General features: G+C 39.6%; 1 protein-coding gene across 3 annotated transcripts in view; it reads right to left on the bottom strand.

The window, feature by feature from the left end:
- Nucleotides 1-2397: 2397 nt before the first annotated feature.
- Nucleotides 2398-17804, bottom strand: part of tmem19 (transmembrane protein 19) — a 35408-nt gene continuing 20001 nt past the window's right edge. For all 3 annotated transcript variants that reach the window (XM_041781256.1, XM_041781254.1, XM_041781253.1), the window contains 6 exons: nt 14280-14393; nt 7268-7405; nt 7117-7193; nt 6861-7038; nt 6089-6298; nt 2398-5037 (listed from right to left, as the gene is read on the bottom strand). In XM_041781256.1, the coding sequence (XP_041637190.1) occupies nt 4877-5037; nt 6089-6298; nt 6861-7038; nt 7117-7193; nt 7268-7405; nt 14280-14393 (878 nt within the window). In that variant the 3' untranslated portion in view covers nt 2398-4876. The remainder of the gene's footprint in view (nt 5038-6088; nt 6299-6860; nt 7039-7116; nt 7194-7267; nt 7406-14279; nt 14394-17804) is intronic.

Here is a 17804-nt window from a genome sequence, read left to right as displayed (position 1 = left end):
AACACATATTAACAAATGATCATACAAACACACATAGTAACAAATGATCATACTAACACATACTAACAAATGCTCATACAAACACACATACTAACACATGATCATACTGACACATACTAACACATGATCATATTAACACACATACTAACAAATGATCATACAAACACACATACTAACACATGATCACACAAACACATACACATGATCATACAAACACACATACTAACACACATACTAACAAATGATCATACAAACACATATACTAACACACATACTAACACATGATCATACAAACACATACACATGATCATACAAACACACATACTAACACACATACTAACAAATGATCATACAAACACATATACTAACACACATACTAACACATGATCATACAACATATACTAACACATGATCATAGAAACACATACTAACAAATGATTATAGTAACGAATGATCATACCCACACATACTAACACATGATCATATTAACACACATACTAACAAATGATCATACAAACACATACTTACACATGATCACACAAACACACATACTAACACATGATCACACAAACACATACTTACACATGATCATACAAACACACATACTAACACATGATCATACAAACACATACACATGATCATACAAACACACATACTAACACACATACTAACACATGATCATACAAAAACATACTAACACATGATCATACTAACACACATACTAACACATGATCATACAAACACACATACAACACATGATCATAGAAACACATACTAACACATGATTATAGTAACGAATGATCATACCCACACATACTAACACATGATCATACAAACACACATACTAACACATGATCATACAAACACATACTTACACATGATCATACAAACACACATACCAACACATGATCATAGAAACACATACTAACACATGATTATAGTAACGAATGATCATACCCACACATACTAACACATGATCTTACAAACACACATACTAACACATAATCATACAAACACATACTTACACATGATCATACAAACACACATACTAACACACATACTTACACATGATAATACAAAAACATACTAACACATGATCATACTAACACACATACTAACACATGATCATACAAACACACATACTAACACATGATCATACCCACACATACTAACACATGATCATACCCACACATACTAACACATGATCATATTAACACACATACTAACAAATGATCATACAAACACACATACTAACACATGATCATATTAACACACATACTAACAAATGATCACACAAACACACATACTAACACATGATCATAGAAACACATACTAACACGATTATACTAACGAATGATCATACCCACAAATACCAACACATGATCATATTAACACACATACTAACAAATGATCACACAAACACACATACTAACACATTATCATACTGACACATACTAACACACATACTAACACATGATCATACAAACGCACATACTTACACATGATCATAGAAACACACATACTAACACATGATCATACCAACATATACTAACACATGATCATAGAAACACTTACTATCACATGATTATAGTAACGAATGATCATACCCACACATACTAACACATGATCATACAAACACACATACTAACACATGATCGTACTGACACCATCCATCTATCCATTTTCTATATCACTTACCCCAATCCAAGCTGTCATCGGGTGAGAGGCGGGGTACACCCTGGACTGGTCGCCAGTCTATCACAGGGCTGACATTTAGAGACAGACAACCAGGCACGCTCACATTTGCACCTACGGCCAATTTAGAGTCACCCATTGACATAATGTGCATGTCTGTGGTGGTGGGAGGAGGCCGGAGTACCCTGACAGCACCCATGAATACATGGGGAAAACATGCAAACACACAGAAAGGCCCCTGGCCCTGACAGGAAAACGAACCAGCGACCTTCTTGCTGTGAGGCAACAGCACTAACCCCTGCACGGCCTTGCTGCCCTAACACATACTAACACATGATCATATTGACACGTGATCATACTATCACAGTATCATACAGACACATGATCATACTAACTTATACTAACACATGATCATACAAACATACTAACACATGATCATAAAGACACACATACTAACACACATACTAACACATGATCATACAAATGCACATACTTACACATTATCATAGTAACACATGATTATACTGATACACATACCAACACACGATCATACAAACACACATACTAACACATGATCATACAAACACATGATCATACTAACACATACTAACACACGATCATACAAACACACATACTAACACACGATCATACAAACACACATGCTAACATGTTTATCACATAAGATTCAAATGCACCTTTGATCTTTAACACATGTCCGGTTTATTTAAACTTCTCAGCGGCACAGAAAGCGACTTGGACGTTTGAAAGTAATCTGTAGGACTAATCTATGATTGCATACAGCAGACTCATTCAAATGCATTTCTGTTCCATAAATCTGCCTTTTAATCAGAATAAAACGTCAAATTAAACAAACACAGATGAAATCAAATACATTGTAGAGTTACAAACCTCCTTTCTTTTAATATTTATAACATTATCTTTACAACAAGAGAGAACAATCACGCATCAACCATTGAGCATGGTTTCAAAATCATCCAGTTTAGATCTACCTTAGACTGCAAATCTAGGAACCTGTTTAGGTTTTTTACTTCCACATGGGTGCATTTAGATTGACAAACCTCAAACACGGGGTTCATTAGTGCAGAATCAACCCTGCAAGAGTCAGACTGTCATCACAGAACATGTATGAATGGCTGTCATCATACACACGTAAGTAGCCATCCAGAGGCAGCAGAGCCAACCATAGTAACAGACCAATACAAAGATGTTTAACATGTGGTCCACGCTGAAGGCTGCAAAACGAAGGGGAGAAAGTTGGCAAAAATATCACTAACATGTAAATGCAGTCTTTACATATTCAAAGCAGCCAACAGTTGCAAACAAAAGATCTATGCTGGGGAAGAACGCTGGCTGCTTTCAATATTGTGAAGTACAAATGAAGCATTCTGCTTTTGAGGAAACCTTCACATGTGCCTTGGTTTGTTCATGAAGGAAACAATTATTTTTCAGAGCAAAGAGCCCTTACAAGGATGAAATATTCACTGAAGTCTGCAAAAAATCTCATAAATAAATCAGTGGGTCCTGAGGGCTACAATCACTCTATGTTAAGTGTTATCAGTATAAAAAGTGGACTCAAACTGCTCTGAAATCAGCTAAAAAAAGTAGTTTGTAGAGTCTGCATGACTGCATAATCACAACTCCAACATGTTGCATTGAGAACACACAGCTTAAAAAAGCCAACATGGAGAATCATTCTATCCAAACTTCCAAGAAGGTCTCCTCAGCAGCTGGCAGTGCTTTTCATCTTGTTGCTCTTTATTTTAACAGCTTGCCCTGAAGCTGGCAAGTTGTGCGACAGGTTAAAACACTGATATGATAACGCTGTTGACCTTGATAAATTCCCACGTAAGCCTGAAATCATTCCATCAACATTAAATCCTTCTACAGATCCAGTCTCCATCTGTACACTTTCAGCGAGTCTTTCATTTAAAATTTCTGTTTGTGCATGTTAAGCCCAGTTTAGACCAAAGATGTGTAACGTTTATATAAACATGCACCAAGCTGCTCTGCAACATACAGTTCACACCCCTGCAACTGGAGGAGGTGATGCACTGATGCAAGAGCAGCAACTCTCTGTTCATCTTCCACTTCCTTTTTCATGCCTGTTTTGTAGCTGCATAACTTGTTGCTACAAATATGATATGAATGAGGACAGTGACTGTGAGTTTCTCATCACGGTTCATGGTTGCAATTCTACTTTTGTCAGCAAATATAAAAAAAACAAGAGGATCCAGACTGGGGAGCCATCGATGGGTGGTTCAACAGAATACCCAGAAAGCTTGCACCAATTTAATCCATGAGCGGAGAAATCCTAACTTTAGCCAGTTATTCCTGGAGCCGTTTGGTTGTTTAAAACGCTGGTTCTAGCCTCAGGACCCACCAGTTTCCTCAATGACAAATCACAACCCAAATTTAAATTAAAAAATCCAGAAATGCATGGGAATTTAACGAACAATGCTGAAACTTGGATTTTGGGTGAAACAAGTTAATGACTGAAATAAAGAGACCCATTTTCCCATGATTGCATTCAATTTTTTCTAAATTTTTTAGACTTGTAAAGTAACCTCAATTTCATGGGAAAAGAAACACAGTTGCAAGAAAAAGGAAGTAAACGTGTTTAAATTCAACCATTATTATAAAACAGAGTAAAAGAATGTATGGGCACATGCATGAGGGGGTGATTGGCTGCTCCTACAATGCTGATTTGACAAATTCAATGCAGGAAATGGTGTCAGCAGGCCTGATACAAGCAGCAAACGCCCCCTGCAGACTGTCCCATTGCATCACAAATCTTTGGTCTAAACTGGGCTGTAAACACTGCAGGAATGACCCGTGCCGTAGTGGTGTAAGCTGTAAGCTCTTAGCCCTTGATTTTATAGCTGGATGTGTTCTCTTGTTGTAAAACTCTTACATGGCTCATTTGTGTTTAAATAACTAAAACTAGTTCACCAGAAAAAGTGTCCATTTGATGTTTTAGTACCATGATTGCAGATAAATTTGTGCAAGCAGTAGTTAAACAGAGTTCTCACCTTTTTTCCTCCTCAGAAACTCTTAATCACACTCAGATCTGTTTGTATTTTATTAACTGTGATTCTTCTCTGACTAAAAAGTCAGCAGACAACTTGAAGGAAGTCTTCCTTCTCTGTGTGGTTTCAAGAGTCTATCGTGGCCACATCCCCCACGCCAGCCCCGGCAGGATAAGCGCGATGAGGACCGAGGAGAACAGGTTCACCGCGTTGTTGTCTAAGATTGGCTTCCCGCAGATCCGCCGAGTCGTGGCCGACTCGTAACCCACCACCTTCCCAATGCTGGAGTCAAAGCCTGAAGGCAGAAACAGAGGAAGAGGTTGATTTACAGAGAAAAAGCTTTGATTCTGGTGTTTGTTCTGGTTTAGATTCAAACTCTTAAATTTCATTTATAGACAAGGCTGGTAAACATGGCAGAAGAGAAACACTCCACTTTTGGGTGCTTCTTTATTACAGTTTAAATGTTTCCTATTAGGATTGGGAACAACGAGACTTCTTCACTCTGAAAAGATTGTTTTGATGTCTGTTGTTAGAGCTGCACCACCCTCTGCTGGTCAAAAAATTACGTGCATTATGAGTCAATGTAAATTTTAATTTGTGCATTTTTTAACAGCTCTGGGCATATTTCTGCAATTTGCCATATCTTGACAAGACTATTTTATATTTCCTAAAGGATTTCCTCATTATTGCCTACTTTAAAATTGTATAGAGATGGATGTTTAAAATGTAATAATTAAATTTAATAATTAAAGAGAAGGTGTTTATCAATCATCTACAGCAGGGTGCATAGCCCCTACAAATCCAGGAATCATTACACTGAGAGTTGAATAAATTGTCAGCTACGAATGATGCCCTGATTGATTCATAATTGGATGATTTTGTCTTTATTTAATCTACTTTTAAATGTGATTTTATTGCACATGAACAAAGAAAAAGACAAAAAACCCAAAAAGAGAGAGAAATACAATGCATGCAGTACATGATAATTTGGAAGTCAGTTTTTTGTGAATAAAACTCATAATTTCAAACCACCTGCATTTCTTTTTTCTTCATACTTTTAGTCCTTATAAATAAAACATTTCTGACCCTGATTCCTCTGTTCCCTCTCATTGTTTTCTAACCTCAACCATTGTCCTTTAAAGCGGACATATTTTACCCCTTTAAGACGAGTTTATTTTGGGTCAGAGGTCCCCAAAAGTGGGGAGGGCCAACCAAACTTGGGGGCGGGGCTAACCCCCCACATGTCATCATGAGAGGAAAATCTGAGATTGGCTTGTTTCAGCACACATTTTCTTATAAAAGGAGAGAGGGGTATATAATGTCCCCTTTATATCAGCGTTCCCTACCCGAGTACTGCATGTGAGCTCCCAGGAAAGAGTCCAGCATGGATCCCAACAGCCCGGCCACGCCTCCATACATCACGATCGGCCACTGCGGGTCGACCAGGTGGAGGTCGTTGATGAACAACAACTGCGTCATGAAGTACGCTGCGCCCACCGAGAGACCGCCAAGGAAGCTGGCGGCCAGTCCGACAGGAGTCACTCCGCCGTTTGTTCCTGGAAGGGAAGGAAGCGGAGAGAGAATTAAACAGCCTCTGCTAACCATATCCATCCCTTTCTGACCACCCGTCTTCTGATGGTTTCACTTTTATGTTCTCGGTTTTTGCATCAAAATGACCAAGACTGATTCAACTTATGTGCAAACCTACTTAACCGTGTCTTTATCATGCTTCTGACCTCTGCAGAATTTTCAGAAATCTTTCTAAAAATGTTCTTTCTGACTTGTGTCTGCTATTTTATTAACTATTACTGTCTATTTTTAGAATAAAGGGAGGCAAAAGAAGAGAAGAATAATTAGGAGAAATAAAAAGTCCTGGTGGATATTCTGTCACTCAGCTCACACAGTTTTCAGGAGCAGAAATATTTTATCAATCCCTACATGGAAAATCAGGATAGTATTTTTAAAATGAGCTGTAGTAATTAATGCTGCAATACTTTAGTATTTTAGTAAAGCTTATAAATCATAAATGAGCTGCACCACACTGTGTAAAACCCCTGATTCAGATCAGTGGTGGGGGGATTCAGGAGGAGACAGGCCGGGGAACTTTTTGTTTCTCACCTGCTGGGACTTCCTCCCAGGTTGTGATCAGTCTGGGCTGTGATTGGCTGAGAACAGGCCCCACCTCTGACGCCCAGGTGTCTCCAGCGCTGCAGGCGAGCGCTCCCAGCAGAGACAGACACATCCAGGAGGCCGAGTACTGTTTACTGAAGTCTATGGGCATCTCACCTGGACCCACCTGGAGAACAGACACCATTTGAACGAACTTATCCGAAATGTTCAGGATTTTACTCCTCAGATGATCCGGGTTTCTTACCTCAATCATGTAGAGCAGCGCCAGCTCTGTGGGGACTCCTCCGTTACAGAAGACCTGAACCCAGTTCCTCTGGCCGCCTTCACACAAACACAAACTTTAACACACTTAAGCTGTAACGCTGATGAAGAGCTTACTTTTCCAAAACGCTCACCTTCTTTGTAGTCGGCGTCTATCTTCTTCTTCTGCGCTCCTCCCCAGCGGGTGAGCCTGGACGAGGTGATGAAGAATGTCAGCAGGGCTGAGAAGAAGCTGAAGTTCGCCATCGTCAGCACAAATCCCACCAGGAGAGCTGCGAGGAAAAATGTCACATCAGAGAAACAGTCTGAATCCCTCACCATGTTTGGTGCTGCGGTGAAAAATGAAGCCTGGGGATGCAGCATGTGAGATGGATGCAGAAAAAGTCTAGTGTGTGTGCTCTTGGTGAAGTTTCGGTGTTTTCTCTGAGTCTCAAACTGGAAGAGAACAGGCAGGGGCTTTCTGCTCAAATGATTTATTGGTTTGATAGCATGGATGCCTTCAATTACATCATAATGGTCACATGACCATTTTTAAACATCTAACTTTATGACTTACCAGAATTTTTCATTCAAACCACACAGTTAAGACTTTGTTTCAAGGCCAGAATTTATTCCCCTGAGCAAAGACATCAGGCCACATTCACCAACCATCCTTAGAAACAGTTTGGTCTTAAAACCTTCAGGAGTTTTCTAATATGAGACACATTTATATGATCAGTTATATCCAATAACTGAGAATGGTCATTATCTGCTGTAGCATGTTCACACACATTACGTCCCTTTTCTGTGACAGATCTCTTTCGACAACTTTGTGAACTAAAGCTTGCTCTCATTGCATGCACTTAGGACATGTTGATGCTGCACGGCTAATGTTAGCAGTGTAGCTAAAGAGGGTGGACACACCTCCTGCTGCAGCAGCATGCAGTAAAGCTGGAAACTGCAGAGAAAAATCTGCCATGGCTTTGCTGCTTTACATCATGCACTTGCAGAAAGAAATCCAACGACTGACAGAAGTAGGGTTGAGCAATTAATCGAAAACTAGATTAAATCGCAAATATGGCCTGGTGCAATTTTCAAATTGCAGAAGGTGTAATATTTCTTTAACCTGACTAACTTGTGTCAAAATGCCAATTTTAAAACATTTTTTGCTGCAGAGATGTTATAAATTACTTATCAGGTAATCATCCAATTGGCAGGCTTTTAGAACAGTTGACAAAAATCCTACTTTTTTGTAAATTTTTCTTACTAAATATGAGATGTGACTCCCTTCAATACAACAATTCCTATCCAATTTGCGATCAAAATCATCACAATTAGATATTTTTCTTAAATTTTCAACCCCAGTTTTATCTAATATTGAGTTTTTTTGTAATACAGAATGACTTATTGCTTGGGGTTGTTGCAAAAAAAGCACAAGATTAGGAACTTAAGAAAAATAGCATATCATACTGCAATCACAATATTGAACGAAAAATCCTAATTAGATTATTTTCCCAGATCATTCAGCCCTAGAAAGAATCATGTAAATAATGTTTTAGAAATACTTTCCCATATGTTTTCCCCTTGATAATAAAACATTTTAATTCTAAATGTCAACAAAAGCTCAGTCAGACACAGTGTATTTGATTGTATTAATCTGATATTATCTCATATCGATCACAGGACTCTGACAGAATTAAATCAAAAAGTCAGATCAGATCAGACTCGTGCTGCAGCACAGAGACAGTAGTTTCCTAAATAATTGATTTTATGTCCTAACTGCATGGAAATGTGCAATTTGCTGTGCAAATTTGATGTACAAGGCGCATCTTGAGATTTAAAATGAGAAGCTAAAACACCAAAGCATGATCTTGTGTAAAACCTCGTTATCTAAATTCATCTATGGACAAAAATTCAGCTTCTTCCCTCAGGCAGGCTTTATTAGAGAGAAACAGTCAGCTCTTTATGGATTAAAATATTATGTCTGCTCCCTGCAGATTTTAGCTCAAAGAGAATTTTAAAAAACAAATTTCTCTCTCATGTTTGATTCTGGTACTAAACGACTCACAAACTTAAATGGTTTGGTATTTTTGGGGATTCACAATATTATTGGAATGATATCAGTATTAGCAGATAGCTTAAAAAGTTAAAATGTCGCAATCGGCAGATACGGAAATTTCTGCTGATATTTACGAGAGGGACCTGGATGTAGCTGAGGATGTCCAATTCACATCGGAAGTCGGAAAATCAACGCCATATCTCGCCTTCTAATACCGGAAATCAGTTGAACTGAACGTCTTCTTCATTGTTTCCTCTGTGTGCCATGTTAATAGAGGCAAGTTCGCCACAAAAGGAAATACAAGTAGACAAAAAATATGTGAGCTTTCAGGTTATAAAGCACAACAATAATGTTACATTAATTTTAATGTATGGATTTATGATCCAAATTCACATATCACTGAACACAGACATAATCACTCATCATTGTGTCCTATATAGGAGGGTGGGGTTGGCCTTCCCTTGAAGAGAGGCGTCACTAACATTGGTTTTTAAATACTTCCAAGGCCCTCGTTGGAAAACTACCACCTTTAATACCGAACTTGTTGTTGGAGGAGAATTATGGCGCCTACATGCCTCACTCCAAATCTGTTCTTAAAGTCCCTCAAACTCGAACTGAACGAGGTAAAACTGCATTTTCCTCTGATGCCCAGAAACGCCCTCCGTCAGACTCAGAGCTTTGATTCTGGCTCAGATAGTGAAGCAGACGCTTCCTCAGTCCTAAAAGCGAGGTTGATCCTGATTATGTTTATGAGCTTGTAATCTAAACAGCTTTTAAATTGGGTGAAACCTCAATGTCTTTAAGAGAGTAAATAAATGCTTACATTGAAAAGCAATGTTAATTGAACCATGACCCATAGATATCTTTAAAGTTTTCCAAGAAGCTAAAAATCCCCCAGTGTCATCATAAATCAGACTAAATGGCAAATGTCGCCAGAAACTTCCTGGCTGTTCAACACGCCAACAGAGACATAATGAACAACTTAAAATAAGCTTAAAAGGTCAGATAAGATCTCAGCAGACACAATCAGATAAAACAGACATTAAAAACTGGATTCATTCAAAAACTACCCCAGCAAAAAGGACACAAAAATACTTACAAACAAGACAGCACTATAAACATGAGTTTTTATGGCTGAGGGGTTTTACATTAAGAAAAACAAGATAAACATAATTCTTGCTGCTTTGAAAACTATCTTGTTTAACAATCTGCTTCAGGCTAAATAAGCATAGAGAGGGAACACCGCAGTTACACAAAGACCATGTCTACATGTTTTGGGTATTTAGATACCAAGTTGACTGCACTTTTGGACATCCATCCGTACTCTATTATCAATCTGTCTTCAGTGAAAAGTCCACCAGAAAGCAAGTACTTAGAGGCAAACACAAAGCATCTACACAGCTATGGGATATTAAACCATTTTCACTGAGGTGCAAACACACAAAGCATCAAGGATTACCAGTTGGCATCCAAACACCCAAGTGCCACCCTTTGGAGGTCTTCCAATCACGTCCAGCTTGGGGAAGACCTCATGGAAATCACTGCAGGGATTATATATCCACCCTGGCCTGGGAGCGCCTCAGGATTCCCCAGCAGGAGCTGGATGATGCTGCTGGGAAAGAGGGATGTCTGGGTGGACATCCTACCACGACCCAGCATCGGATATGGGGAAGACAGATGGATGGGAGGAAGGGTGGGTTGATGGATGGATAGAAGGACAGACTGGGAGGCAACTAGGAGGCATCCTAATCAGATGCCCAAACCACCTCTACTGGCTCCTTTCAAGGTGAAGGACCAAGGGCTCTACTTCAAGATGCCTCTGGATGTCCAAGCTCCTCACCCTATCGCATTTCAACCGCATGTATCCAAAATCTCATTCTTTTGGTCAATGCCCAGAGCTCATGACCATGGGTCAGTGTTGGGACATAGATCGACTGGTAAATTGAAAGCTTTGCCTTCTGGCTCAGCTCCTTCTTTACCACAACAGTCCAGTAAGACGTCTGCAATGCTGCTGATGCTGCACAAATCTGCCCGTCAGTCTCATGGTCCATTCTGGCCTCACCCTCAAGACCCAGAGATACTTGAACTCCTCACCCAGTGGGAGCAATCCACCATTTTTCACCAGAGAACCGTGGCCTCAGGCTTGGAGGTGCTGACCCTCTTTCCAGCCACTTCACACTCTGCTGAAAACCGCACCAGTGCCTGCTGGATGTTCCCAGTTAAGGAAGCTAACGGAACCACATCATCACAGTCATTTTTAACAAGTTATATTCCCATGCATCAAATCAACCATTAGCCATGATAGAGAAAGGCTCAAATTTGCAAACAGCCAATGTGACCGAATTGAAAAGATGCCACTCAAGTTGGCACAGTGCTGTGACGCACAAGTTCATGCAAATACACACATAAAGGTCTCGGTCAGGATGGATGTACACAGCGTTTTTTTTCTAGGAGTGAAAGAGCTAAAACAAACGCATCAGAAGAGAGTGGACGACATTTTCTAGATTACGGATCCAAAAAAGACACATCTGAAAATAAAGACTTGGCGTGCTAAGACCTTAGGACACGTAAACAATCACTACTTTTATCACCTGTGGGAGTGAAAATCGCACCACCATGGCGTTCTTATCTAACACTATGAAAAAAAAGAAGACCATGAGTTGTTAAAGGAGGTTAAACTTCTTTAAACCAACCAAAACTGATTTCCTGGAACAAGTAAAATGTCATGAAACATTTGTAACTCGTCCTGGGACTGCAGGAACATTTGGGCTGCTTGTGTAGAACGAACCAGTTGAACCACAGCGTGAGAGATGCCCAGTGAAATCCCTGCCAGTTTGATCACATTGTGTTCTACATGGAGATTAGTGTTGTTTTCATGCTAGTGATGGAGACTTTGATGTAGAACACGGAACAATTTGGGACATAAAAGCAGCTTCAGTGTTCTTGCAGGAGGTCGAACATCCAGCTGCTGTTGAAGTTCAGACTTTATCACGGGATTACGCCGTCTTTAGGCAACTGAATCCTTCTGCAGATCTCTCTAAAAACAAGGCAAACCAAAAACGCTCGTGCTTCCTGTCAAAAACTTTTCCTCCAAAAGTTTAGGGGACTCCACATTTCTTTTTTCATACTTTAATCACAGCTGATTTTAAACTTTGTGTGATGCGCTGTGACACAATTAGAGGCTTTTTCTTTAAAAGTTTAATGTCAGCCTGTTTTTGAGAAAATTTTGTAACGACTCCTGGAGGTACAGGCTCTTCCTGTTGTACAATAATGTTACACAATTAAAGAGGACATTTTATGCAAAAGTCACTTTTTCAGGCTTTTCTAACAAACAAATGTGCCCCTGGCCTGTCCATAATCCCCTCAAGTACTAGAAAGTCCCCCCCCCACACTTTTCAGAAAATGTGTGCTGAAACAAGCCGTTCTCAGATTTTTCTCCTCATAATGTCATGTGGAGAGTTAGCCCCACCCCCAGGTTTGGTTGGCCCTCCCCCACTTGGAAGAAAGTTCCGCCCTCCTCTCCTGATCCTCCTCTCAGCTGCGACGAAGATCAGGAGAGTCACATTCATTTAGCCATATCTATTTCCTGAGAGGGGCGTGGTCAGGGGTGGAGTCAGACCGCTCAGTAACATTTAAAGCCACAGACACAGAAACAACTCGTTCTGAGCAGGGCTGAAACACAGTTTTCAGACATGCACAAATCCAATACTGGAGGGTTTTTAGAGCAACAAACTTCACAGGCATGTTTTAGGGACTTCTGAGACCAATATAAACTTGTCTTAAAAGGGTAAAATATGTCCCCTTTAAACTTGAGATTGGAAAGTTAAAACTAGTAAAAGAGAGAATAAATCAGTCTTTTAGAGTTTAATTATGGATGAATGAAAGGACCCAAGGTTATTTTAATATTCTTTTTCTTTGCTGTTTTTTAACAAGTTAAAGGGAAGAATATTTTGCTTTTTAGCTGCAAAAATATCTCTCTTAGACATTTAAAAAGCTGTTTTTATGAGTCCAGATCCAAGCGTATTTTACTCAGCAAGTTTTTCTAAATAAACCCTTAAAATCTCCTCCTTACAAATCGGAGTAAAATAAGTCAAAAACGACTATCCAGGAAAACAATAAATAAACTGAATTCTGTGTTTTTATGAGGAAAAGTCTGGGTGTTTTCAAACCAGAGACTCATGGTAGCCATGGTCATATACCTACAATAAAAGGCTGCTACTCCTGAACTCCTCAGTCCAGAATCACTATCAGTATTACTGGCACAGAAATAGAGGAATAAATACAATAAAGTGCATTTTTGAAACTTTCTGCATAATAATCAGCATGAAAAATGAAAATGTAAAATCTGGATTTTACACTGACATCTCATCCTGCAGCCATATTTACATTACTAGAGACTTGATTTACTTATTTTACTATTTTCATGATACTCATTTGGTGTTGAGGCTGTGGACAGATGGGGGTTTCCACTATGACTTCCAAACCAAGCCATGGTGAAAGGGTTTCCTAATTCTCTTTGAATCGAGGGCTGGGGCTAAGGGCCGAGGGCTACCTAGCCCTTGAAACAAAGATTTTTCAGGACCACACTTGAAACCAAGGAGTATGATGAATTTCCCACCATGCACTGCTTTCACTTGTGAAATGACACAGTGGACTCATGACCTCAGACATACGTATATTTTTATGGATGCAATCCTGTTTTTGGAGTAAATATTTGTTTTTAGATGGCAGGGGTTCTTTCTGAAGCAGTAGGACTGTCTGATGAATTATTATGATCAGGAGAGCTTCTAATGGTGAGCTGTGTCACTTTCACTATTGTTTGTGTTCAGCCTGACAAATGCATTAACTGTGTCTGCTGTGGTGGTTTTACCCTGGGATGGTTAACATGGCCAGATTTCAGAGAATCAGAGCTTTCTGGTGGTGTTTAACATGTGGTATACATATGAACAGTCATTTTGTAAATCACTTTAAAAAACACCAGCTGTCCCACCGGTGGAGACTCATATATTCATGGTGTTAACGCTCATCTTTCTTCCTTTTTCACAGCACTATGTTAGCCATGCGACCAAATCCACAATTTCCTTCTAAATCTGAGACCCTGACCTCACCTCCCAGGGCTCCAGATTTATCCAGGCTGTGCCTCTTCAGCGCTCTGAGCGTCAGCACCAGAGGAATCAGGATGGAGAACAACCAACGCCATGGAGACACGGGCTGGAGTGTACCTGTGAACACATTTAACAGTCATTCAGGTGTTCATAATCCCTGTTAAGGCATAAAAACAAAGACACTAGATGGTTAAAATGCTGTTTAAAGTTAAAAACATGCTTGCGTGTTATAAAGAGATTGATGATTCAAGCCAACAAAGTTGTTCTGCTCGCTCCTGTCAGGGTGGTTTTAAGGATTACCATGTCTCTCAGCTGTAGGTGGATGATTTCAATAAGTTGACACGGGAATACAACTTTTCTAAAACCGTGAAACGCTTTGAAGTTTCTCTTGAATGCTTCATTTAAGGATGAATAGCTGGAAAGAAATGACTCCTGGGAACTCAGATAATCTCCCATCAAAACCACATCATAATCTTTGTGACATTTGTACAATTTTAAAAGCTTTGGTGGTTTCTATTAATCCTGATTTTGTGTGACAACAGCACAAAACCACTTCAAGGTTCTCCTCATAAAGGGAAGTATTTGTCCTGACATTTAAAGTCCCACTGAAGCAAAGTTTCAGATTTACAGATACATTGATAGACAAGCTGAGGAACAGAGTCGGACGATTTTCAGCATGCTTGACCAGCAGGTTTCCTCCTACATCACTGATTATTTTTTGATCCACACATTATGCATGCATAGTGTGTAAACACGGGCTCAATCCTAACCTAGTGCTCTAATCTGATGGATTACTTTTGAACAATCAGTCCCGGGTAACTGCACAAGCACACAGCGAAGAAAAAAATGTACTTGCCCCCTTTCTTATTTCTTATTTTTTAGCAAATTTGTCACACTTAAATGCAAGCTCATCAAACAAATTCTAATATGAGACAAATATAACCTGAGTGAATGCGTGAGTCAGTTTTTAAATGATGGTTTCATCTATTAAGGGACTAAAGCCATCCAAACCTACCTGGCCCTGGAAAGTCGTTGCCCCTCTTTGGTAAATCATGAATCAACTGTGATTAACCACATTAGTTCATAAAGCTGAGAGATCAGCCATCTGAAGAAATTCAAGAACAGATGAGAAACAAAGTCACTGACATCTATCAGTCTGGAAAGAGTTACAAAGACATTTCTAAGGCTTTAGGACTCCAGACAACCACAGTGAGAGCCATTATCCACAAACGGAGAAAACTGTGAACACTGGTGAACCTTCCCGGCAGTGGCTGGCCTACCAAAATGACTCCAAAAGTGCATGGACAACTCATACAGCGGGTCCCAAAAGAATCCAGAACAAAATCTAAAGACCTGCAGGCCTCGCCGACTCAGTTAAGGTCAGAGTTCATGATTCAACAATCAGAAAGAGACTCAGCAACAATGGCATCATGGGAGAGTTCCAAGGCCAAAACCACTGCTGACCAAGAAGGACACAAAGGCTCGTCTCACATTAGACTAAAAACATCCTGATGGTAGGACCTGGACCACTAGAACTATAAATCCTGCTCTCTAGCAGAAAATCCTGAAGGAGAATGTCCAACCATCAGTTCATGACCTCAAGATCAAGCACACTTGGGTTATGGAGCAGGACAATAATCCCAAACACACCAGCAAGTCCACCTCTGAATGGACTAAAACTAAATAAAGGTTCTGGAGTGGTCTAGTCAAAGTCTGGACTTGATTCTGATTGAGATGACCTTATGCTGGAAAACCTCATGTGTGGCTGAATTACAAGAATTCTGCAAAGAAGAGTGGGACAAAACTCCTCCTGGAACAACCAGTTATTAGATTTAGGGGGCACTGATGTTTTCACATAGGGCCCGGTAGGTTTGGATGCCTTTTTTCCAGGTCATTGTTTATCTTTACCCCTTAGCGCTCCAGCGGCACAGATCCGTAAATTGGTAAATTGCTTGGTAACTTTTGAACCGTAAGTCATAGGCACTAACTTTTTTTCCTGTGAAAGCTCTGTGTTGTGCCTTTCTATATATGTTCTTCATGCATTCGTAGATTTTACAGAACATTTTCTAGTGAGCCCAGAACTTGGCTGACTCCCCGGGGTCTCTGAAGACAGGGTTGTTGTATAAAGGAAGAAGCGACACAGCTTAGAAAAACACTGATAACTTTTGAACCATACATCGTAGACACCCTTTTTTCTTCTGAAAGTGGACCATTTTGCCGTTCGTTTGTTACCCTCGATGTCTCCGTAGCCCTTAAGGAAGCCGTTCTAGCGAGCCCGGAACTTCGGTGACCTTTTGGGGTCTTTAAATATTAAATCCACAGTGTTAGATCCAATAATAAGTGTCTTTTTGTCCATTTTTAATCCATTTTTGATCATGTACTTTGGCAAAGCATTGGGGGAGTTGTAGTCGACCAGTTGCTTCTCTACTGCTTAAAGGAATGGCACAAATGAATCTAACTGCAAAAAAGCACGTGGACTTTCTCTTGTATTTATTTAGATATTTTAAAAACCGTTAGTCACAGAATGTGACTAGCAAAGAAAAGGCTTTGTCACTATTGTTTACTGTGTGTTATAAATGAAATCTTAGAGTTTCAAAGAGTTTCCAATTTTTTTTTTATTTTGTCCTTAGAGTCTTATAACTTTTTCATTATTCAAGTGAAATTACTGTAGATATATTCTTAAAGCCCAGATTGTCCTGAAAAAAAGATGTATTGAACTTGACTGTGCACCAAAGGATTGATTTTTTTTACAAGCTTTTTAAGAAAAAAGTCCAGGCGAAACATGATGGTGAAAAAAATAGCTGTGAGCTCTAAGGGTTAAAGAGCTGGTGATGGGTCCTGAGGCTAGACTAGCTGAGAACCACTGCCATAAACAGCCTCACCAAAGGATGCAGCCCTCAGTTGGGTGGACTCTTAAGTTATTCTTTGGTTTCTGATGGACATAAAGCTGAACGATGGCAGTCACCACACAGGAAGTGTTGACTCAAACAACATTTCTTTAGACTGAATTAATCAAAAAGGATGAGCTCCAGGAAAAACTCAGCCTCTGCACAATTTGAACCGATAATGAAATTAGAATTTCAGAGCAGAAGTGATTCTGTTCCAGGCTGTAAACATGTTTACTATGCTAGTAAATTTGATGTTTTAATTTGGTAGATAACAGGGATTTCTTGTCTCTTGTGGAACTGCAGTTTTTCCACTTTATTTCAATATTGAAAGCTGCTACCTGGGGCGATGGTATGAAGTGGTACACTCTGTTTCTCCTCAACGGGCATGGTCTCTGTGTCCAATCCAAAATAGTTTTTTACGGTAAGAGTAAGCCCAACATAATAAAAAGAATAGTTTTATCTTCATATCTTAATCATTTTGTTTTATAACAGCTGGAAAGAGACACAGTGGCACAAGCAAAGAAGAGACACGAGTTTCCAGATCTTTGGATAAGAAACGGCTCTTGTCTTTCCATACTTGGGAGAATATGAGACTAAAACTAATACAATCCTGTAGGTTAATCTTTGAAAATTGTGACTT

Source organism: Cheilinus undulatus, linkage group 23 (assembly GCF_018320785.1).
Source record: "Cheilinus undulatus linkage group 23, ASM1832078v1, whole genome shotgun sequence".
Taxonomy (NCBI): Eukaryota; Metazoa; Chordata; class Actinopteri; order Labriformes; family Labridae; genus Cheilinus; species Cheilinus undulatus.
The sequence above is the reverse complement of the archived record's forward strand: the minus strand, read 5'-3'. Positions and strand labels throughout refer to the sequence as shown.